Genomic DNA, 23,858 nt, shown 5'->3' with positions numbered 1-23,858 from the left:
TGAACACAGTAAAATAAATAAATAAAAAACAAAGCAAAAAACAATGCTTTATCATCATACCGCCAAACAAAAAATGGAATAACACGCGATCAAAAAGACGAATGTAAATAAAAATGGTACCGCTGAAAATGTCATCTTGTCCCGCAAAAAACAAGCTGCCATACAGCTCCATCAGCCGAAAAATCAAAAAGTTATAGCTCTCAGAATAAAGCGATACAAAAAAATTGTTTTTTCCAGAAAATCGTTTTTATTGTGTAAAAGCGGCAAAACATAAAAAAAACTATATAAATGCGGTACCGCTGTAAATGTACTGACCCGAAGAATAACGCTGCGTTACCAATTTTACCACATGCGGAGTAGAATAAAAAAAAAAAAAACGCAAAAAACAATTCCTGAATTGTTGGTTTTTTGTTTATTCTACCTCCCAAAAATCAGAATAGAAAGCGATCAAAAAATGTCACGTGCCCGAAAATGGTACCAATAAAAACATCAACTTGTCCCACAAAAAACAAGCTGTCACATGACTGTCGGCCAAAATATGGAAAAATTATAGCTCTCAAAATATGGTGATGCAAACACTAGTCTTTGCAAAAAAAGCGTCTTTTAGTGTGTGACAGCTGTCAGTCATAAAAACCCCATATGATTCTGGTATCTCTGTAATCGCACCGACCCGAAGAATAAAGTCGTCTAATCACTTATACCGCACGAGGAACGGTGTAAAAAATAAACTCTAGGGTTACGGTTGTGCAAGGGTTAGGGTTGTTTTTTTTTTCAAAAGTAAAGAAAAAAAAAATGATGACAATTTGGCGACCAGTGTTGAGCGCAAGTGCTCGCTACTTGAGTTTGCATCGGGTACTCGAGTATGCACTGAGTATCGCGGGTGCTCGAGTGACATGCTCGAGTCTCTGCCCCATATGCTTCGAGGCCAAAAAAAACGTTGCTGGGATCGCCTGCCATGCACGAGTGATCCCCGCATGTTTTTTTTGGGTGTCTAACAACCGTGAAACATGTGGGCAGGGACTCGAGCATGTCATTCGAGCACCCGCGATACTTAGTGCATACCCGAGTACCCGATGCAAACTCAAGTAGCGAGCACTTGCGCTCAAGACTAATGACAGCTTATTCAATATAATGACCTAATGTCATCAAATTTTGTTGTTCCTTTGGGTTCAAAATGTACACTATACCCCTTGATAAAATTCTTGAGGGGTCTAGTTTCCAAAATGAGGTCACTTGTGGGGGGTTTCCACTATTTCGGCACATCAGGGGCTCTCCAAATGTGACATGGCGTCCGCTCTTGATTCCAGGCAATTTTGCGTTCAAAAAGTCACAGTGCTCCTTCCCTTCTGAACCCTGACGTGCGCCCACACAGTGTATTTTCCCCACATATGGGGTATTGGCGTACTCAGGAGAAATTGCACAACAGTTTTTAGGTTCCATTTTCTCCTCTTACCCTTGTGAAACTAAAAAAATTGGGGCAAAAAGATCATTTTTGTGGAAAAAGTTAGATTTTTTTATTTTCACGGCTTCCTGTTCTAAACTTCTGTGAAGCACCAGGGGATTAACGGTGCTCACTACACATCTAGATAAGTTCCCTCAGGGGTGTAGTTTCCAAAATGGTGTCACTTGTGGGGGTTTTCCACTGTTTAGGCACATCAGGGGCACATCCGCTAATTATTAAAGCAAATTTTACATTCAAAAAGTCAAATGGCGCTCCTTCCCTTCCGAACCCTGCCGTATGCCCAAGCAGTGGTTTTCCCCCACATATGGGGTATCTGCTTACTCAGGAGAGATTGCACAACAAATTGCATGGTGCAGTTTCTCCTGTTACCCTTCTGAAAATGCAAAACTGGGGGCTGAAAAAAACATTTTTGTGGGAAAAATGTGAAAATTTTATTTTCACGGCTCCATGTTATAAACTTCTGTGAAGCACCTGGGGGTTCAAGGTGCTCACCTCACATCTAGATAAGTTACCTGAGGGGTCTAGTTTTCAAAATGGTGTCACTTGTGGGGGGTTTCCACTGTTTAGGCACATCAGGAGCTCTCCAAATGCAACATGGCGTCCGCTAATTATTCAGACAAATTTTACATTCAAAAAATCAAATGGCGCTCCTTCCCTTCTGAGCCCTGCCGTGCGCCCAAACAGTGTTTTTTTTCCCCCACGTATGGGGTATCTGCGTACTCAGGGGAAATTGCACAACAAATTTTGGGGTCCATTTTTTCCTGTTATCCCTGCAAAAATAAAAAAATTGGAGTCTAAAGTAACATTTTTGTGAAAAAAGTTAAATGTTCATTTTTTTCTTCCCCATTCCAAAAATTCCTGTGAAGCACCTGAAGGGTTAATAAACTTCTAGAATGTGGTTTTGAGCACCTTGAGGGGTGCAGTTTTTAGAATGGTGTCACTTTTGGGTATTTTCTGTCATAAAGGCCCCTCAAAGTCACTTCAAATGTGATGTCGTCCCTAAAAAAATGTTTTTTGTAAATTTTGTTGGAAAAATGAGAAATCGCTGATCAACTTTTAACCCTTATTATTTTAACCCAAAATTGTGCTGATGTAAAGTAGACATGTGGGAAATGTTATTTATTAACTCTTTTGTGTGACATATCTCTCTGATTTAACGGAATAAAAATTCAAATTTTGAAAATTGTGAAATTTTCAACATTTTCGCCAAATTTCCAATTTTTTCACAAATAAATGCAAGTGATATTGAAGAAATTTTACCACTATCATGAAGTACAATATGTCACGAAAAAACATTCTCAGAATCAGGTGGATCCGTTGAAGCGTTTCAGAGTAGTTACTTCATAAAGTGACAGTGGTCAGAATTGTAAAAATTGGCCGGGTCATTAACGTGTAAACCACCCTCGGGGGTAAAGGGGTTAAAGAGGGGTTTTTCTTGCCATAAATATGTAATGTTTTACCTGGTGTAAATGCTGCTGCTCCCTGAATCTAGCGTTGTTTTTCTCCCTGTTCCTGAGATATGGCCCTCTCTTTTCCTTGTATGTAACTCTAACCATGATAAACAAGTGGGCGTGGTTAAGAAAACCGAATTGAGGCCAACGCCCACTTGGCTAACTGCTTGATTTACATACAATGAAGAAGGGATCATATCTTGGGAATGGAGAGGCACAGAAACAAACCTGCCGGATTCAGGTCAACAGTGGCATTTACATTGGGTAAAACCATTACAAATTATTGGCAAGTGTCAGGTCCTCGTCTTATTTTTTATTTAAAAAAAGAAAATGAAAATAGGGGAAAACCTCAAAGACCAATTTTATAGCCAACATTAGCGATCGAAAGGGCGTAGTTAGATGGCCATATAAATCAGAAGACAGTACACGGACTGTCCGGCGGCTCTCCCGACCTGAGCGTAACGGCTTCATGTATTTCTATGTAGCTGTCGTGCTCAGGTCAGGGGACTTGCCGGCCAATCCGTGCAACGATGGAGTTGTAAAGACCCCTTTGTGGATGAAAATTTCGTAAACGACAAGTTACCCAAACTGGTAAATAAGTCCCATATTAAGGGATGTTAAAACATGACTTTTATTAATTTTCAAATTAAAAAAGTGGTCAATAAGGGGTTATTAAAAGTTTTAATAAACTCATATATTATATAGAGTCATTACAAACAGAGTGATCTATTTCAAGTGTTTATTTCTGTTAATGTTGATGATTATGGCATACAGCCAATGAAAATACAAAAGTCATTATCTCAGTAAACTTGAATAATTAACAAAAAACACCTGCAAAGGCTTCCTACGCATTTAAAAAGGTCCCTTAGTCTGTTTCAGTAGGCTCCACAATCATGGGGATGACTGCTGACTTGACAGATGTCTAGAAGGCAGTCACTGACACTCCACAAGGTCCCAGAGTCTGGAGGAAGAGTGGGGAGGCCACAATCCAAGCTGCTTGAGGTCTAGTGTGAAGTTTCCACAATCAGTGATGGTTTGGGGAGCCATGTCATCTGTTGATGTAGGTCCACTGTGTTTTATCAAGACCAAAGTCAGCTCAGCCGTCTATCAGGAAATTTTAGAGCTCTTCATGCTTCCCTCTGCCGACAAGCTTTTTAGAGATGGAAATGTCATTCTCCAGCAGGACTTGGCACCTGTCCACACTGCCAAAAGTACCAATACCTGGTTTACAAACAACAGTATCACTGTGCTTGATTGGCAGCAAACTCGCCTGACCTTAACCCCATAGAGAATCTATTATAGAGAATCTATGGGGTATTATCAAGAGGAAGATGAGAGACACCAGACCCAACAATGCAGACGAGCTGAAGGCTGCTATCAAAGCAACCTGGGCTTCCATAACACCTCAGCAGGGCCACAGGCTGATCGCCTCCATGCCACATTGCCGCATTGATGCAGTAATTGATGCAAAAGGAGCCCTGACCAAGTATTGAGGGCATTTACTGAACATACATTTCAGTAGGACAACATTTCAGATTTTAAAAACATTTTTCAAGCTGTTGTTATAAAGTATTTTAATTTACTGAGATAATGACTTTTGTGTTTTCATTGGTTGTAAGCCATAATCATCAACATTAACAGAAATAAACACTTGAAATAGATCACTCTGTTTGTAATGACTCTATATAATGAGTTTCACTTTTTGTATTGAAGAACTGAAATAAATTAACTTTTTGATGATATTCTAATGTAGTGAGATGCACCTGTATGTTCCAATCTCTAGCTAGGATTTCTGTCCAAAAGCTATCAATCACTAGTATTCTAGGCCGCTCAACCATGGCTGCAGTCCATGGCTATACTGTAATTCATAGGCAAGTATCAGTATTGTTTCTATACATCAGAATCGCTCAAGCAGCTAAAATTCAGTCTTGGTCACCCCAACAAATGTCGCCTTTACAGGCTTCCTAAGGGGGCTGGGGCTATAATGAGTTCCAATTAGGCCACAGTCAAACTGTTGTATTAAGACACCGCCACAAATGTGGTCACCTTGCTTTTTTTGACTCTTTCCCATGATAAATATACTCCGGTAGCTTTTATCATAGCTGTAAATCTTTGTAGGAGCTGTAATGGCGACGTGTTATCTGTGTTCCTCCATCTGATCCCGTATTGTTTTGGGGTGTATGATGATTATTGCACATTTCTCGCCTCCCTGCCTTTATTCTTCGGCACAGCACACACTTCCACCTTATATCCATGCCCTGCGCTCGTCAGTCACATCCCTGCACTCTCACTTTTAGTAATTAAGCCACAGGCCTGTAATGGGAACTGCTTATTTAGCTGCAGCGTTCCAGATGGATCATAAAATAATCCCGATGAGCCGCCCACACAAGATTGGCCCCGATGACAGCCTGGCATGTCCACAAAGGCAGCAAAAGATTTATTAAGGGCCCGAGTGACTTAATCTAGACTTCTAAGTACACTTTAATCCTACAAGTGACTGCCGAATAGTGTCTGGATGAGAGCAGGTTGTGATTTTGAGGTCTGGATAACAGTATAGGCAGCAAGTGATAAGTGTCTTAATTCTGCCATCTTTAAGTGGTCTTCACCGCTTCCTTTCCCTACTGCTCAGAAGTGAAATGTCTCTGCTCCTGACCTTTTATTATCATTGCTTATGTCAAACCTTCCTCCCGACTTTACATTTTATTTTTAAATCTATTACTTAATATTTTTAACCTAATATACAACATTGTGCTAAAGTTCAAGTCAGGTTTTGGGAAAAAAATGTAGCATTATTTTCTAAAATAGAAGTGTTAAATAAATATAATATATTTTATATATATTTTTTTAATCCATTTACAAAATGCAAAGAAAAAAAAGTCTAAATCAAATCAATATTTGGTGCCTTTAAAAAAAAAACATCAAATCTCCTAGGTACTTGTTACTTTCACACAGATTTTGAAGGAACTCAGGGAGGTTGTTCCAAACATCTCGGAGAACTAACCACAGATCTTCTGTGGATGTAGAATTAAACAAAGCCCATCTGTCTTTTCATGTAACCCCAGACAGACTGCATGATGTGAGATCAGGGCTCTGCGGGGGCCGTATCATCACTTCCAGGACTCCTTGTTCTTCTTTAAACTAAATATAGTCCTTAAACTGAATCATTTTGCAACCTAATCTGAGAGCAGCATGATGTACAGACCAGAGACCCGGATTCCAGTGATGTTTCACTTATTGGACTGCTTGGTGTAGGATTGTACAGATCAGTGTTTTATCAGCAGGAAATTATGACTAAAGGACTAGTAAAGCTACTGCCATGTAGTCCTCCAAATTCATGAGCTCTGTATAACTCCGCCCCACCATTGATTGGCAGCTTTCTTCTTATACACAGAAAGCTGCCAATCAGTGGTGAGGGTGGGGTTATACAGAGCTCAGCATCCCGTGAACTGCTAAATCTGCAGCAGGAAAAATTGTGATTTTATTAAAACTGCAACAAGCAGCCCAGTAAGTGACACATCCCTGGAATCAGGGTCTCTGTCCCTACATCGTGCTGCTCTCAGATGGGGTGGCAAAAACTTGGTGAGAGATTTCCATCAATGACAATGTATGTTTGGGGTTGTTATCCTGCTGCAGAATAAAGTTGGTGCCAACCAGACGCCTCCCTGATGGTATTACATTACTAATTCTGTTTTTGAAAGCATTATTAATTAGAAGCGTTTTTATTTTTTTCCCTGGATCTGCCTAAAATTTTTGCACAGTACTGTGTATTGTTTTTTCTACTCTTTAGAGGGGGAGCTGCGCTTAAGATGCTCATCAACACATACCTTTTGGGACATCTCTGCAGCTCCTATGTAGAGATACATCTGAGCTGATTTATGTATCATTACAAACACTTCCAAATCTCATCTCATGGCAGTCAGTGTGATGGGAGGACTGAGAGATGAGATCTGTAATTGTTTGCAATAATACAGTAAAATAGCTCTGATGTATCTCTATCTCTATCATTGCAAACAATTACAGATTTCATCTCCTAGTCCTCCCACCACACTGACTGCCATGAAATGAGATTTGAAAGTGTTTGTAATGATACATAAATCAGCTCTGCTGTATATCTATCATTACAAACCCTTCCAAATCTCATTTCATTGCAGTCAGTGTGGTGGTAGGACTGTGAGATGAGATCTGGAGTGGTTTGCAATGATACATAACTTGGCTCTGCTGTATCTCTATCTTCTGTGGAAAACTGTTTCTGTCATTCCAGCGGGATGTCTGTATCGGCCTCTAGCTCCTCCCTCCATTCATAGAATTTTAAAAGCACCAACAGCCATTTCCTATCTCATTAATGGGAAAACGTGTCTTAATTGAATACAGATTTTGCCCATGAATTGAGAGTGAAAGATCAATCCAGGAAGTAAAAGAAGCAGATTACTTGGCTTTTAAAAGGAGATCACCGTTGACCACCACCCGATGGCATATTTTCAGGAGAAAGGATGATCAGAGATGGAGATAATCCACTCCCAGCGCTCCCTTCACCCCATTGAACACATGCTCACTCCGCCAAGCATACGTATATATATGGAAGAGTTTGGCCATAGACCGGACTGGCAATTCTGGCAAGTGCCAGATGGGCTGGTGTGAGCTGTGGGCCTCTCTTTCATACCAGGGACGTAAATGCAAACCTTCCCCCTGATGCACCATTTGTTCTATTAAGGTTCTGCACTGCGCCGGCATTTAAATGCAGTGGTGATCTAACCTCTGCTTCTTCCTAGCCGCATTCAGTACATAAAGGAGGAAGGAGGAAGGAGGGCATGACGCCGATGCAGCCAGTCAGCTTAAAGGGGTCTAAAATGAAGGTATAAGGTGTGTCACATAAGGTAGGTATTAAAGGTGTTGCCACCAAGGATTGCAAGAAAATTGTGCTTGCCAGTCTGTGTGCTTCAAATTGCGTCTGGTGAAGATGGCCACAGTCATCTTCACCTTTAATACCTACCTTATGTGACACACCTTATACCTTGATCCATTGCAGCATTTACTGCCTGGATATTCCACATTATTCTTGAAGACTCTCCACCCACATTGGTCAGAAATCTACCATTTAGTTGATCTGAAGCACCTGATGAAAACCCCGGTGGGGTTGAAACGTTGGGCAATCATTTATTGGAGAATCATTAAAAGGATTTTTTTGAAATTGACTCTTTGTATCCATTTGTGAGTGCCGGAACCTTTCTTTATTCATTGGATTACGTTGTGTTCCTGGCACCTACTCTTCATAGTCGAGCCTGGTCTTTACATATTTTTGAGTGCCGCAGCCTCTGACCCCACCCTAAAACGAAATGTCATCCAGGGGCGGATATATCATTGATGTAACCTGTGGTGCCGCACAGGGGCCCAAGAGATAAGGGCGGCCCATTTCCACTTCCGAAACAGATGGGAATTGTGCATTATTGAGCTATTGGACTGCAAAGGGCTCATATACTGTTCTTGCTCAGGGGTCCTTTTCTGCTTGTGTCCACTAATGGCATCATCAGTGACAGCCATTTCAGGGGCTGGGCTAGTCTCTGCTCTACTGAGCATGTGTCAGTTATCAATTCCAATGTATGCTCAGTAGAACCTTCCTGGTCACTGTGCAATATTCTTCTCAGTGCACAGTGACAGTGCACAACCTCGCCGGCTCTAATGAGAAGTGACGAGCTGGAAAGAAAGGGCACTGTTAGTGCGGATTGAAAGGAGTAAACTGGGAGAGCAGAGACCAGCCCTGCCTCCGATAGTGAAGTCACTCTCATGGGGAGGCCTGGTCCCTCCTTGCTGTATTCTTTCCCTGACTGACAGACGGCTGTGCATCAGTGCACATCCGGCTGTCAGTTAAAGTGCTGAGGTGTGCTTACAGCTACTGCTGTCACTGCTGTGTGCGGTGATTGTAATTACTCCGGGCATGACTGAAAGCCGGTGGCTCCTGAGAGAAATAAAATGTATTTTGTCCCAGGTGCCACACTTTTAGTACAGCGGTAGGGCACCTTGATAATGCAATTAACCTGTAAAGTAACCCTTTATCTGCAAGTAAATGGCTATCTGACCTGACAGGTTCCCTTTAAATTTCACATAGTGTTATTCTGGCTTCACAGCAGTTTGGATTCTGTAAATGTGATATATATCTCGAGCGATCCACAAAAATCGACGAACATATATCACATTCACTTCATTGCAAGTGCGCCTGTGTGCTCTCAAATGCCAGGGCTGAATTTAAGTCCCAGTCCGACCCTGGCCGTAGACTGGTCGACCAACCGTTACTATATCTGAAGCCGAGTAAAACTGGATCGATTTCCTGATCTGCCATACTGGAGTCTTTCTTTTTCTGATGTGTTTCTCCTTCTCTTATGTTTTTAATAGGGCCAAGGAAATGATTCCAGCTCAGGAGTTACAAAAAATACTCCCCTTGTGAGGTCTGAATGTTTAGACCCGTCGGAGCGGGTGTCCTCTTCTGCTCCTCAGGATAAGGTGAGCTCAGCTGAGTATTTCTCCGATCTGTTGGTCTTTGTAGAGGGGGGAAATGATATGAAAATGCTCTTTCTGCCATGAAAAAGGGCTAGAAGATCTGCAGCATTGTGTAAACGGGAACGGGGAAGGAGACCCCACAGATAACGGCAGGATCATACCCTGGTTGCCACAGCGGGGTCTCTGAGAACTGGCTGTTGTATTGGTGAGGGGCAGTGTACTTATGGCAACTTTTTGTTTTTTTCTTTTTTATACATCGAGAAATAAGTATACGGATTCCTTAAGGAATGATGCATCTTTACAACTTTTCTTTTATTTATCCTATTAAGTAATTATTAATAGTGGAGTGGTCCTCCTCTTGCGACCAGAGCTGCTAAAAAAAAAAAGTGATTCTTTGGGGTACAGTCGCATTCTTAGTAATGCTTGTTTGCCGATAGTCGTACAGTTTAAACAGGACTTCAATCGCCAAATAAACAAACCTCGTTTGTCTTGTGGGCTTATTCTTGAGCTTGCTTAAAAATCGTTGTTTTCGGCAGCACCTCTTCCTGTGTAAACAGGACACGTGCTGCTGAGAATAATGACACCGAACGATTACTGTATCAATCTTTCTGTGTGCGGCCTGGTTGACGGCCAATCTGTGGTTATGTTAATGCCACAAGTCGGCAAGTGTAAACCCATCTTTAATGAGTGGGACATGCTCAATCCTCCAACACACAGACAACTCGTTGATAGTAATTAGGTAATGCCTAAATTTTCCCTACAAAATGCAGCGGATTCCTGATGGTCTCCGTACGGTGGTCTTGATCATCTGCTTATTGTCGGGGGACTCTGATTGTTCCAAGCTGAAAGACCATTTAGGCCAAATATACAGAAAAGGAAAATGTCAACTCCTCCAGCAAACCCAAGTCCTCACACAACTTTTATCGACACACACAAAAAAAAAAAGTTAAGGTTTTCAGAACATGTTAACACCGTTCTTTAAAATGTTTTGCGTTTTTAAAACCTAAAAAATATATATAAACTTGCTATCAACATGATTGTACTGACCTGCTCAGTGAACTCCATAAAAAAAACAAAAACCTATAAAATTTTACATTTTTTAATGCACTTCTCCATTCTCAAAATAGGGTACCCCAAAATAATACCAGTGCAAAATACATCCTCAAGGAACAAGCCCTCCTTATGGTTGCATTGAAAAATTTAGCTCTAAGAACACAGAAGAAAAAAAAAATCCATAAGATCCAAAGGAGTCGTATCCTGAAGGGGTTAAAAATAATGGTCGGAGATGACGGGTACATGTCTGGGGTTAATCTTTGAGCGCGGTGTCTGGGGAGGCCTCCAGTGTAGGATCACTTTCCCGCTGGATGATTTTTGTAGTATTCGGCTGTTCAAAGCTTTTTTTTTTCTTTCTTTTTTTTGTCACCTTTAATAATTCATCAGAGCATGTTCTTCCCTAGTAAAGGTGAGAGCGAACGTCTGCTCCTGCACAAAAAAACGGCATGGTTCAGAGATGAAACGGTTTGTACAATCAGCCTCCATACAGAGGTTCGACCCTCCGAGCTTCAGAGGTTCTTGACATCGTATGTCGGCATTTGTGCCGCTGATGTCAATCAAGTAACTGGACTGGGACGCAAAGATGAAGGAGCGTTCCTCAGAGAACATATATCGCTACCAACCACGGACTATTTCATGCCATCTGGGCATCATACACAGGTGCTGCTCTCAGGATTGCCATCTTTTGGGATAGATTGTTGGCACATAAGGGACTTAAACTCCAACACGACACTTCATCACTTTGCCAAAAAAATAAATCCAGGTCCTCCTGCGCAGTTCTGGGCTGATTCCAGACCTTGCTCAGAATTGTCGTCACCCCACGAAGTGAGATCCTGCATGGAGCCCCAAACTGAGGAAGATTGACAGTCATCTTGTGTTTCTTCCATTTTCTAATTGTGCCAACAGTTGTTGCCTTTTCACCAGGCTGCTTGCCTATTGTCCTGTAGCCCATCTCAGCCTTGTGCAGGTCTATAATTTTGTCCCTGGTGTCCTTAGACAGCTCTTTGGCTTGTTCCCGAGACTCCTGCCCAGCACCTGACACTTGCCATATATTGTCCATACCATTTTTCATGGTGGCGACGTCCACCGTCCTCGTCACAGCTTACCCTTCCCCAGATTGGGAAGTTGTGTGAGCACCAATCCAGCAGCTTCACCACCACAACCCGTATGATCCGCATCAGGAATCGCAGCCCGTGATCTTCTACAGGCCTTCTCTGCTCTGTGTATGCAGAGACCAAGGAAAGTACAATCTTGGAGTCTGTTGCGTGCTGCCACGTGGCCGTGTAGACTGCAAATTGGGTTCCTATTTATTTTATGAATTATTTGTCTACCTCCTTAGTCCCCCAATCAAGAGGAAGCGCCTCTATTCTGGTGAAAAGTTAGATATTCACTCACTTTCTGAAAATGCTCAAACAACTTACCAACTTCAATCCCTTTAAAGAGAATGTGTCAGCAGGTTTTTGCTATGTAATCTGAGAGCTACATAATGTAGGGGCAGAGAGCCTGATTCCAGTGATGTGTCCCTTTCTCAGCAGCTTGCTGTAGTTTCAATACAATCAGTGTTTTATCAGCAGGAGATTATCACTAGAGGACTAGGTCTCACGTGCAGGCCAGTCAGGCTAATTTGTATAACCCCGCCCCAACCACTGATTGGTAGCTTGCTGACAGTGTACACAGAAAACTGCCAATCAGGGGGGTGGGCGGGGTTATATAGAGCTCAGCATTCAGAGAACTGCTAGATCAAAGAAAAGTAGTGTTATCAAAATGACAGCTAGCAGTTGAGTAAGTGAAGCATCAATGGAATCAGGGTCTATGCCCCTACATCATTCTGCCCTGATTCCATAGCTAAAACCTTTAAGGTAGGTTTTGACCCCTTTAAGAATGGGTCTGAGTCCATCCCATGCACAGTGTCAGCTCTATTATATAGATGTCACTGTCCTGTTATTACTGTGATCAGATCTAGCCCCGATCACTGCCATTTAACTTCTTAGATGCAGTGGTCAATAGCGACCGCGGCGACTAAGTGGTCAGATGAGGGGGTCTTTTCTGGCTCTTGTCGGTGCAAGGAAGTGCATTGGCTATTTAAAGGCACCTATTAAAGCCATACAGAAGTATGTGTATGTATGTATGTATGTATGTATAATATATATATATATAATATATGTAAAGTTAGATATTCACTCACTTTCTGGAAATGCTCAAACAACTTACCAACTTCAATCCCTTTAAAGAGAATGTGTCAGCAGGTTTTTGCTATGTAATCTGAGAGATACATAATGTAGGGGCAGAGAGCCTGATATATATATCTATCTCTTAATCAGATACATATCTCTATCTCAATCATTATACAGTGGGGAAAGTAAGTATTTGATCCACTGCTGATTTTTGCAGTTTTCCCACCTACAAAGAATGGAGAGGTCTGTAATTTTTATCGTTGGTACACTTCACCTGTGAGAGACAGAATCTAAAAATAAAAACCAGAAAGTCACATTGTATGATTTTTACATAATTATTTTGCATTTTATTGCATGAAATAAGTATTTGATACAATAGAAAAACAGAACTTAGTATTTGATATAGAAACCTTTATTTACAATTATAGAGGTCAAGCGTTTCCTTTAGTTCTTGACCAAGTTTGCACACACTGCAGCAGGGATTTTGGCCCACTCCTCCATACAGATCTCCTCCGGATCTTTCAGGTTTCGGGACTGTCGCTGGGAAACATTGATTTCAGCTCCCTCCAAAGATTTTCTGTTGGATTCAGGTCTGCAGACTGGCTAGGCCGCTCCAGGACCTGGAAATGCTTCTTACGGAGCCACTCCTTAGTTGCCCTGGCTGTATGTTTCGGATCATTGTCATGCTGGAAGACCCAGCCACGAATCTTCTTCAATGCTCTTACTGAGGGAAAGAGGTTGTTGTTCAAAATATCACGATACATGACCCCATCCATCCTCCCTTCAATGCGATGCAGTCGTCCTGTCCCCTTTGCAGGAAAGCACCTCCAAAGTATGATGTTTCTCCCACCATGTTTCACGGTTGGGACGGTGTTCTTGGGGTTGTACTCATCCTTCTCCTTCCTCCAGACACGGCAAGTGAAGTTAATACAAAAGTTCTATTTTGGTCTCATCTGACCACATGACCTTCTCCTATGACTGTTCTGTATCATCCAGATGGTCAACTTCAAATGGGGCTGGACATGTACTGGCGTGAGCAGGGGGACCTTGTGTGCCCTACAGAATTTTAATCCATGACAGCGTAGTGTTACTTACTGTAATGTTTGAGACTGTGGTCCCAGCTCTCTTCAGGTCATTGACCAGGGCCTCCCATGTAGTTCTGGGCTGATTTCTGACCTTTCTCAGAATCCTCCTTACCCCACGAGACAAGATGGAGCCCCAGACCGAGGAAGATTGACAGTCATCCTATGCTCCTTCCATTTTCTAATAATTGTGCCAACAGTTGTTGCCTTCTCACCAAGCTGCTTGCCTATTGTCCTGTAGCCCATCCCAGCCTTGTGAAGGTCCAGTTTTTGTCCCTGCTGTCCTTAGACAGCTGTTTGGTCTTGGCCATGGTGGAGAGGTTGGAGTGTGATTGACTGACTGTGCACAGGTGTCTTTTATACAGGTAAGGAGTTCAAACTGGTACAATTAATACAGGTAATGAGCACAGAGTAGGAGGGCTTCTTAAAGAAAAACTAACAGGTCTGTGAGAGCCAGAATTCTTGCTGGTTGGTAGGTGATCAAATACTTATTTCATGTAATAAAAATGCAATTCACTTATTTAGAAATCATACATTGTGATTTTTATTTTTAGATTCTGTCTCTCACAGGTGAAGTGTACCTACGATAAAAATTGCAGACCTCTCCATTCTTTGTAGGTGGGAAAACATGCAAAATCGGCAGTGGATCAAATACTTAGTGGGGAAAATAAGTGTGTATGTGTGTGTGTGTATATATATAGATAGATAGATATATCTTTATCTATATCTCTCTCAAGAGTGTGCAAAGCAGTCATCAAAGCAAAAGGTGGCTACTTTGAAGAACCTAGAATATAAGACATATTTTCAGTTGTTTCACACTTTTTTGTTAAGTATATAATTCCACATGTGTTAATTCATAGTTTTGATGCCTTCAGTGTGAATGTACAATTTTCATAGTCATGAAAATACAGAAAAATCTTTAAATGAGAAGGTGTGTCCAAACTTTTGGTCTGTACTATGTGTATGGCCCCCTTGTTCACCTGATCTAAACCCCATAGAGAACCTGTGGTCCATCATAAAATGTGAGATCTACAGGGAGGGAAAACAGTACACCTCTGGGAACAGTGTCTGGGAGGCTGTGGTGACTGCTGCACGCAATGTTGATCGAAAACAGATCAAGCAACTGACAGAATCTATGGATGGAGGCTGTTGAGTGTCATCATAAAGAAAGGTGGCTATATTGATCACTAATTTTTTGGGTTTTGGTTTTTGCATGTCAGAAATGTTTATTTCTAAATTTTGTGCACTGATATTGGTTTACCTGGTGAAAATAAACAAGTGAGATGGGATTATAATTGGTTTTTATTAAGTTGCCTAATAATTCTGCACAGTAATAGTTACCTGTACAGACAGATATCCTCCTAAGATAGCCAAATCTAAAAAAAAAACCACTCCAACTTCCAAAAATATTAAGCTTGGATAGTTATGAGTCTTTTGGGTTGATTGAGAACATAGATGTTGATCAATAATAAAAATAATCTTCCAAAATACAACTTGCCTAATAATTCTGCACACAGTGTATATATGTGTATATACACAGCGTATATGTAATACGAGCATAGATTTTAATTAGGTTGCCCCTGTAATAAGCAGACAGTGGCCGCATGTCATGTGCTATGTATGGCTCTACTTGTTATCTAATTGCGTGTTGTCTCGCCATATGCCCAGAATATTTTCATTATTTCGCTTTAGTTTCCAGTGAAGTGTATATGAGCGGAGACCATCTGTACGGAGCAGCTAGACAAGTGCACTTGTGTGTCCCCGACTCATGGCTGCTGCTTTGGGAAAGAAAGGAAGATCTATCCTATAAATCGTGTGTTCCAGGCCTGTGTATGTATGGGTGGCGTATGATGCTGTGTGTGTACATGATCATTGGGGTGCGAGGTGTCTGAGAGCTGACAGTCACTTGTGCAAGTCTAGTAGTATTGTGCCATCTAGTGGAGAAAGTGATCACAGCACCTTGATGTTTATCTAACCTCCCATTACTGATTACTAGTAATATGTCATGTGCTTATATCTGATGTGACTGATCTACTGGTAAACTCCCCATTAAGTAGAGCCACATTCACACCTGTTTACCTCCTGTGTCATTGTAAAGTGACAAAAAGATTACCTAAATCTCATTGATAAATTTCATCCGCTTTGTTACATGGAAATGCACCAAAATGCACAAATAAAGCCTCAACTACCATCCCTTCTGCTCTACACACCTTTCCATTTCTGCCTGTGTTTGGTATTGTAGCTCAGCTCAAGGTGACTGGGTCAGCGTTGCATTACCAGATACCTCCCATGGCCAACAGTGGCGCTGTGCAACAAGAATAATGACCTTTTAGGCCTCATTCAGACATGTGTGTTGCACAGATGTATTCTATCCTTTTTTTTCACGGATATAACACGTACCCATTATAGTCTATGATGCTCTTCACATGTCTGTTTTTTCACGGACGGTGTCCGTATAAAAGACAGTGATTTGTCCATTATTAAATCTTGGGTATTAATACTCCATCTCGTCAGTTCAATATAAGTCTTTTTGCGGATGATTCTCTGGCCTGGCTTGAATTGGAAACTTCATTAAATTATAGTTATCCAAACATTTTTCAAGCCTCTTATTTTTGCATGGAAGAAACCAGCCAAACCCAAAAGAGGGTTTAAAAATCTCCCATTATCCTTCATTTCCTCCTTTATACAAGTAATACTATTCCTCCCTCTTGGTCTGAACATGGTTTAATTAAACTAAAAGATATTTATGACGGGACTAATTTCTCTCCATTTAAAGACCTAAACAAGACATGTAATCTTTCCACAACTGACTTTTTGCAGTATATAACCATTAAGGATCACATTCATTATTTTCTCCTTAGTAAACCTTTAATTTCTGAGGCAACTGCCAACCTCTTATATAACATTAATGATAAAATTTTCTGGAGTTGCAAGAGCATTTATAACTGGTTCAATAATGACACAGAGTTAGTTAAAAATACTTATATGCTGAGGTGGGAATCAGATCTGAAATGATCTTTCCAACTTGAAAACTGGGAAAACGCATTAACTTATTCTTATGCATCTAATATTTCAATGTCGCTCCATGAATTCTATAAACTTCTCTCCAGGTGGTACTATACCCCCTCTAAGCTTTTCCACATTAACTCAAACAATTCGCCTTTGTGCTGGAGGAATTGTGGTCTTTACGGAAATCTCCTTCATATCTTTTGGAGTTGTCCTAAAATTCGATCCTTTACAGGCCCATACGTCTGACCTTATTAATAAACTATCTAGCACCAAAATTCCATTTACCCCTCAGATGGCTTTACTTTCTTTGGGAATGGAGGACATAAAACCCTCAGAAAGGCCCATTATCATTCACACCCTTCTTTGTTGTCAAAAACGCTATAGAATTCCATTGGGAAAAGCCTGATCCACCCAAATTCACAGATATTATGGAAAGAATTACTCTTCTGTCATATAAACGAAAATTTGCCATTATCAATGATTGCTTTGACAAATATCCCTGATACACTGATGGTGAAACAGACACACAGCCCATACACTGATGGTAGAAACGGACACACGGACCGTACACTGATGGTAGAAACGGACACACGGACCGTACACTGATGGTAGAAACGGACACATGGACCGTACACTGATGGTAGAAACGGACACGCGGCCCGTACACTGATGGTAGAAACGGACACACGGACCATACACTGATGGTGAAACAGACACACAGCCCATACACTGATGGTAGAAACGGACACACGGACCGTACACTGATGGTAGAAACGGACACACGGACCGTACACTGATGGTAGAAACGGACACATGGACCGTACACTGATGGTAGAAACGGACACGCGGCCCGTACACTGATGGTAGAAACGGACACACGGACCATACACTGATGGTGAAACAGACACACAGCCCATACACTGATGGTAGAAACGGACACACGGCCCGTACACTGATGGTAGAAACGGACACGCGGCCCGTACACTGATGGTAGAAACGGACACACGGACCGTACACTGATGGTAGAAACGGACACACGGCCCGTACACTGATGGTAGAAACGGACACACGGCCCGTACACTGATGGTAGAAACGGACGCGCGGCCCGTACACTGATGGTAGAAACGGACACGCGGCCCCTACACTGATGGTAGAAACGGACACGTGGCCCGTACACTGATGGTAGAAATGGACACACGGACCATACACTGATGGTAGAAACGGACACACGGACCATACACTGATGGTAGAAACGGACACGTGGCCCGTACACTGATGGTAGAAACGGACACGTGGCCCGTACACTGATGGTAGAAACGGACACACGGACCGTACACTGATGGTAGAAACGGACACACGGACCATACACTGATGGTAGAAACGGACACACGGACCATACACTGATGGTAGAAACGGACACGCGGCCCGTACACTGATGGTAGAAACGGACACGCGGCCCGTACACTGATGGTAGAAACGGACACGCGGCCCGTACACTGATGGTAGAAACGGACACGCGGCCCGTACACTGATGGTAGAAACGGACACGCGGCCCGTACACTGATGGTAGAAACGGACACGCGGCCCGTACACTGATGACACGCGGCCCGTACACTGATGACACGCGGCCCGTACACTGATGGTAGAAACGGACACGCGGCCCGTACACTGATGGTAGAAACGGACACGCGGCCCGTACACTGATGGTAGAAACGGACACGTGGCCCGTACACTGATGGTAGAAACGGACACGCGGCCCGTACACTGATGACACGCGGCCCGTACACTGATGACACGCGGCCCGTACACTGACACCCGTACCCTCTGTTTTTCATATACGTTTTTTTTTTATAAATTGATGTCAGATATCACCAGGATATTTTATCAATGTTGAGAACGTGGTTAACCCCGTACATACGACCTGCCCAAAGACCCCGACCTTATTAATCCCTGTGCACCTCTAATATACAGCTGGGTAGTGCTGAGGAACAAGTGATAGAGCCAGGAGACGAGCAGTATACAGGGCGCACTCACTGAATCCTGTATCTGTACCTCCATTAGCCCATGTACGAGCAGACCTCACCCCATAAGGATTATGGCTCCTTCTCCCACTTCTGGCACAATGGCTGTTTGTCTAATGGCTCGCGCACATGGCCGTATTTTCAGTCTGCGTACGATCTGACAGAACATCGGATTGTACTTGGACCGATGATATCCTGTGGGGCCATGCCCATGTCTGCGCCGGTCCGGGAAACAAAAATCACTGCATGCCTGAGTTGGATACAATATTCGGATCGCACTCTGCCATACAAGTCAATGAGTCCATGGAAAACATCTTACTGCACTTGGATGACATCTGAGTGCGGTCTGATTTCCATGGACTGAAAGAATGGAGAAGATGGGTAAAAAAAAAATTCTCCATCTTCTGGTTATACTGTGATTACTTTTTTTTTTTTTAAATTTGTATTTTTTGTTTATATCGTTGTATAATGGCACCAATCCTGAGAATAAAAAGGCAATAGCCCTGCTTCAATGTTGAGGGGATTCAAACTTTTTCCCTACTCTGCGGCACCCTCATTAGGTGGTTGAAGAAACTGCAGCCGCCCCATGTACTTGATTTTCAGAATAAGTGAAGACCCCAGAGGTCAGACGCCCCACGTCGTGTCTTAGCTTTATGCCATCACTTTACGAAGGAGAATGGTCTGAAGACTCTTGGGTTTTATTCATCTGTTTTTTCCTTTTCAGTCTTTTCGTACTGTGCAAAAACACCTGACGGTGGAAGAACTTTTTGGAACGACCTTACCAAAAGAACAGCAAATGCCCACCTACCCTCCTCCAGAAATGAAGGATCCCTTCCTGCCAGATGTAGGAGAACATAATGTCTTCCTTCAGTCAAAACCCCTCCAGCCGGTGATCGTGAAGGCAGAACCCAGGAGCTTTAACTGCAGCGCCAGTGATTTCAGTCACCCTGCCTGCCTAGCGCCAGCATTAATTCCTCAAGGATCGCAATTGGACTCTAACAAGATGAACTCCTTCCCTTGTCGTGTAAGTCCCTGTCTTGGTTCATCCTCTGAAGTTTCGAGCTCCTCCGCTCCACCTAACGCCAGCTTGATACACACCAGACAAATGTCTCCTCTTATGAGTTTAGACGTTGCCAGCGCCCCCCAGACTCAACCGTTGCTTCCACCATTGGCCCCCGTCCGAAGCAGCAGCTTTTCCAGCAGCTCTCATCCAAGTGTCGACCTCCTGCAGAAATTAAAGCTGAATCCTCAGGTCAACACGTTGCCTACTCAGACCGCGCACAAAACCGCAATGGCTCCGAAATTCTCCTGTGCAACCAACAAGCTGGCAACGCCCGAAAGCTTCAAGGACAATTCACTGAAGGGCATGACCGCTCCTCTACAGGTATGGGATGAAACTCTCCTACAACGGGGCCAGGATAGCCAGTCTGGGATCTAAGGAGGTAACATTTCTCCCTGTGGAGAGTGACATGCCAAGCCTGGCATATCAGAGTGAGGAGACTTTTATATAGGCCTTGGATGCTACGCTGGGGAAATTAAATATGAAAATTCGCTGAAGTGGCAATTTGCATATAGAATAGCCAATAAAACATTGAACAGAGAGGGGCCCCAAATAATCCAAATGTATTTTTGCCACATTTGGAATAGGAGAGTCACACAAGAGTGCCTACTCTTCTTATTGAAAGTCATAGGAGTTATAGAAATTATTCATTAAATATGAGTATTAGTGAGGGTCCCAGCACTGGCACCCCTCCTGGACTCTGGTTACGTGAATGGTAAGCTGTCCCCTCCTATTTTGTGCCATACCTCATGTTAAATATTTACTGTGCCAACATAATAGCCTGTTCTTTATCACATTTTGGTACTTTGCCCGTTGGCACAGCCTCAACACTAAAACTACAGCAAAACTACCTTGCAGAGGGGTTTTCCAATACTTCTTGAAATACTGTTTCCCTCTTACATTCTCTTGCCCCTAAGGTACCTTCCTCACCCCCCCCCATATTATCTTTCCTTTTCGGCTTTCCTTCCTTCCATTTGCTTCTTTCTTGCATTTCGTCGCTTTCCCAGCATTGCTCATGCTTCTCCAAACCTGGGAGTCTGGACCATCCAGTTCATTGTGCTTGCCCACTTTTTTTTTTTTTTAGTGCGGAGACCCCTCCAGGGTCCAGAATGAGTCCTAATTGTAGGGAACATTACAGGAGGCATCAGAACCCTCTATGTGAAACAAAATGAGCATCAGAAAATATTACTTGCTGCAGCTTGGTTTCATAGGAGCAAGAAAGCTAATAATGGACAGTCCCTTTTTTAATAAAACTAAATATTTTGGGATCATTGATTAGAAATAGTCCTGAATATAAATTTTTTCCTTGCCAGAATGTTTTTACAATTTTTTTGGGGGGGATCAGTAAACTGTAACCTCTATTGAACAGGCTGGTTATACCATCCTTGTCTGCCATGCACATTACTGCCTATAGACTTTAATAGGGTATTCTCATTTCCAAGATCCTATCCCAATATGTAGTAGGTGTAATAATATTCGCAAATACCTCTAATTAGAAACATAATATAGTTCTTCTGATTCGCTATATCACTTACCCCATGTGCAGGGCATTGCAGTAGCTTAGGTATCCATGGTTATGACTGCTAACAGCTAACTGTCACTATATGAATGGTCATAACCATGGAAACCTAAGCTAGTGCATTGCCCTGCACATGAGGTAAGAGACATAGCGAATCAGAAAAACTATACTACATTTTTAAGATGATGATATTATTATCATTACTACTACTAATTATTACTACTACATATTTGGGTAGGATCTTGGAGATTAAGCTTTTCGAGGAATCCAGATTTCATCCAACACCATATAAAAATCCAGAGCCCTCATTACGTGTTTGCACGACTTGCATGATTCAGCTCTATACAACGCCTAATCTATTAATCTTCGCTAATCTCTATGTATACAGAATTTTTTATTTTTTTTGCATGTTTTGTCTTTCTGTAGAATGCCCATGAAAAGAGGGAAGCTGAAACGTTTGCCCAGCCCTTGGGTGTATCTAAGGTGGTAGCAGTAAGTAATGTCTTTATAGTGATAGCAAAGTTTGAGCATTGGCAGCTCTGCCAACGCGCCGTCATATCGCTGGCAGAGTATGTATGTTGGCATAGGAGAGAAATGGAGAGCGCGCTCGACTTGCTGGGACTAATCAGCTCTGAAGTATTTCTGTGCGGCACAAATTAAAAAAAAAATTTGACACATTCTGAAAGCGCATTCACTTTGCTCCAAACACTGCCGATAATCTCCATGCAAAAATTGACTTTTTACATTTTGCAGTTAATTGTTTGCGCAGATTTTCACACCTTCTGCAATCTAGAAATTCGCAAACAAAATTTTTTTTTCTACCCCACGTGAACATAGCCTTACTTTGTATGTTACATCATGCCCTGAGGCATAAAAAATGTGGTATAAAAGTATTGGCATCATGGTGACTCAGGAGTTGGCACCGTCGCCTCTTCTTTTGTACAAGTCTGAACAATATCCACATGAGCTCAGTATTTTCTCCCGAAGGTTACATGTTCCCTAACTTACTCCAAAAAGAAGTAGAGGTTAATGGACTTTGTATATCTCTCATGTTGTCAGTGATACAGCTGTAGTTTTTATGCAAGGCCTACATGGCAGTATCAACACCTACCGCAGGGTTGGACAGCTACATCCCGATGCCTGCCAGGAAAATAGAGCTTGGCAAAGAAATAGACAAGTCACAAACATTGGGAGATTCTGCACACGTGTCACTAACAGCCTGCACCATTGCTGTACATGCTCCATGTGACAGAAGACACTTGCTGCACACTTGTCACTCACACACAGGACCAATAGTGCGCAGACAAACCAGTACAACACACCACACACAGTACTCATTACATACACAAACCACTTACACATAGGACACATGCTGCAAATGCCACACACTCATGTACACGTGCGGACAGAACTTTCTTATCTGCACCTCTTCCCATTACCAGTTGTTATGGGGTGGTCAGGTGTTGATAAAAACTAAATCTGCTTCAACATACATGTAAAAATGGCAAAACAGTCGTTACTCCGAGTTAATTCCTTGTCACTCTATCAGCGATGCTGCAGTGGTTCCTCTCTCTGTTTACATGGCCGCAGCGATGACATGCTATATCGCCATATACTGCAGCATGTCTCTTCCTGTTCCCCCTCTTTTCTTGTCTCATCCTGCCTCCTCCTCTTCCACCAACTCCTCCTTCCTGTCTCTTGTGCCACCTCCTCCTCTTCCTGTGTCTAATGCCACCTCCTTCTCTTCCCGCCTCGTCTCCTCCTCTGCCTCTTCCCGCCTCGTCTCCTCCTCTGCCTCTTCCCGCCTTGTCTCCTCCTCTGCCTCTTCCCGCCTCGTCTCCTCCTCTGCCTCTTCCCGCCTCGTCTCCTCCTCTGCCTCTTCCCGCCTCGTCTCCTCCTCTGCCTCTTCCCGCCTTGTCTCCTCCTCTGCCTCTTCCCGCCTCGTCTCCTCCTCTGCCTCTTCCCGCCTCGTCTCCTCCTCTGCCTCTTCCCGCCTCGTCTCCTCCTCTGCCTCTTCCCGCCTCGTCTCCTCCTCTGCCTCTTCCCGCCTCGTCTCCTCCTCTGCCTCTTCCCGCCTCGTCTCCTCCTCTGCCTCTTCCCGCCTCGTCTCCTCCTCTGCCTCTTCCCGCCTCGTCTCCTCCTCCACCTCTGCCTCTTCCCGCCTCGTCTCCTCCTCCACCTCTGCCTCTTCCCGCCTCGTCTCCTCCTCCACCTCTGCCTCTTCCCGCCTCGTCTCCTCCTCCACCTCTGCCTCTTCCCGCCTCGTCTCCTCCTCCACCTCTGCCTCTTCCCGCCTCGTCTCCTCCTCCACCTCTGCCTCTTCCCGCCTCGTCTCCTCCTCCACCTCTGCCTCTTCCCGCCTCGTCTCCTCCTCCACCTCTGCCTCTTCCCGCCTCGTCTCCTCCTCCACCTCTGCCTCTTCCCGCCTCGTCTCCTCCTCCACCTCTGCCTCTTCCCGCCTCGTCTCCTCCTCCACCTCTGCCTCTTCCCGCCTCGTCTCCTCCTCCACCTCTGCCTCTTCCCGCCTCGTCTCCT

General features: G+C 43.2%; 1 protein-coding gene across 3 annotated transcripts in view; it reads left to right on the top strand.

Annotated features, from left to right (window-relative positions):
* DCP1A (decapping mRNA 1A) overlaps positions 1-23,858 on the top strand; it is a 61,446-nt gene that overhangs the window by 31,103 nt on the left and 6,485 nt on the right. The window contains exons 6-8 of one of the 3 annotated variants that reach the window (XM_073644562.1): positions 9,301-9,408; positions 19,469-20,128; positions 21,750-21,806. In XM_073644562.1, the coding sequence (XP_073500663.1) occupies positions 9,301-9,408; positions 19,469-20,128; positions 21,750-21,806 (825 nt within the window). Of the gene's footprint in view, positions 1-9,300; positions 9,409-19,468; positions 20,129-21,749; positions 21,816-23,858 lie in introns of all 3 variants that reach the window. The other 2 variants (XM_073644561.1, XM_073644563.1) reach the window with 2 other exon arrangements.

The sequence above is a fragment of the Phyllobates terribilis genome, unplaced genomic scaffold, assembly GCF_046119375.1.
Source record: "Phyllobates terribilis strain yellow unplaced genomic scaffold, ASM4611937v1 Scaffold_8__6_contigs__length_399053987, whole genome shotgun sequence".
NCBI lineage: Eukaryota > Metazoa > Chordata > Amphibia > Anura > Dendrobatidae > Phyllobates > Phyllobates terribilis.
Note: the sequence above shows the minus strand (reverse complement) of the source record. Positions and strands in the feature narration are given on the sequence as shown.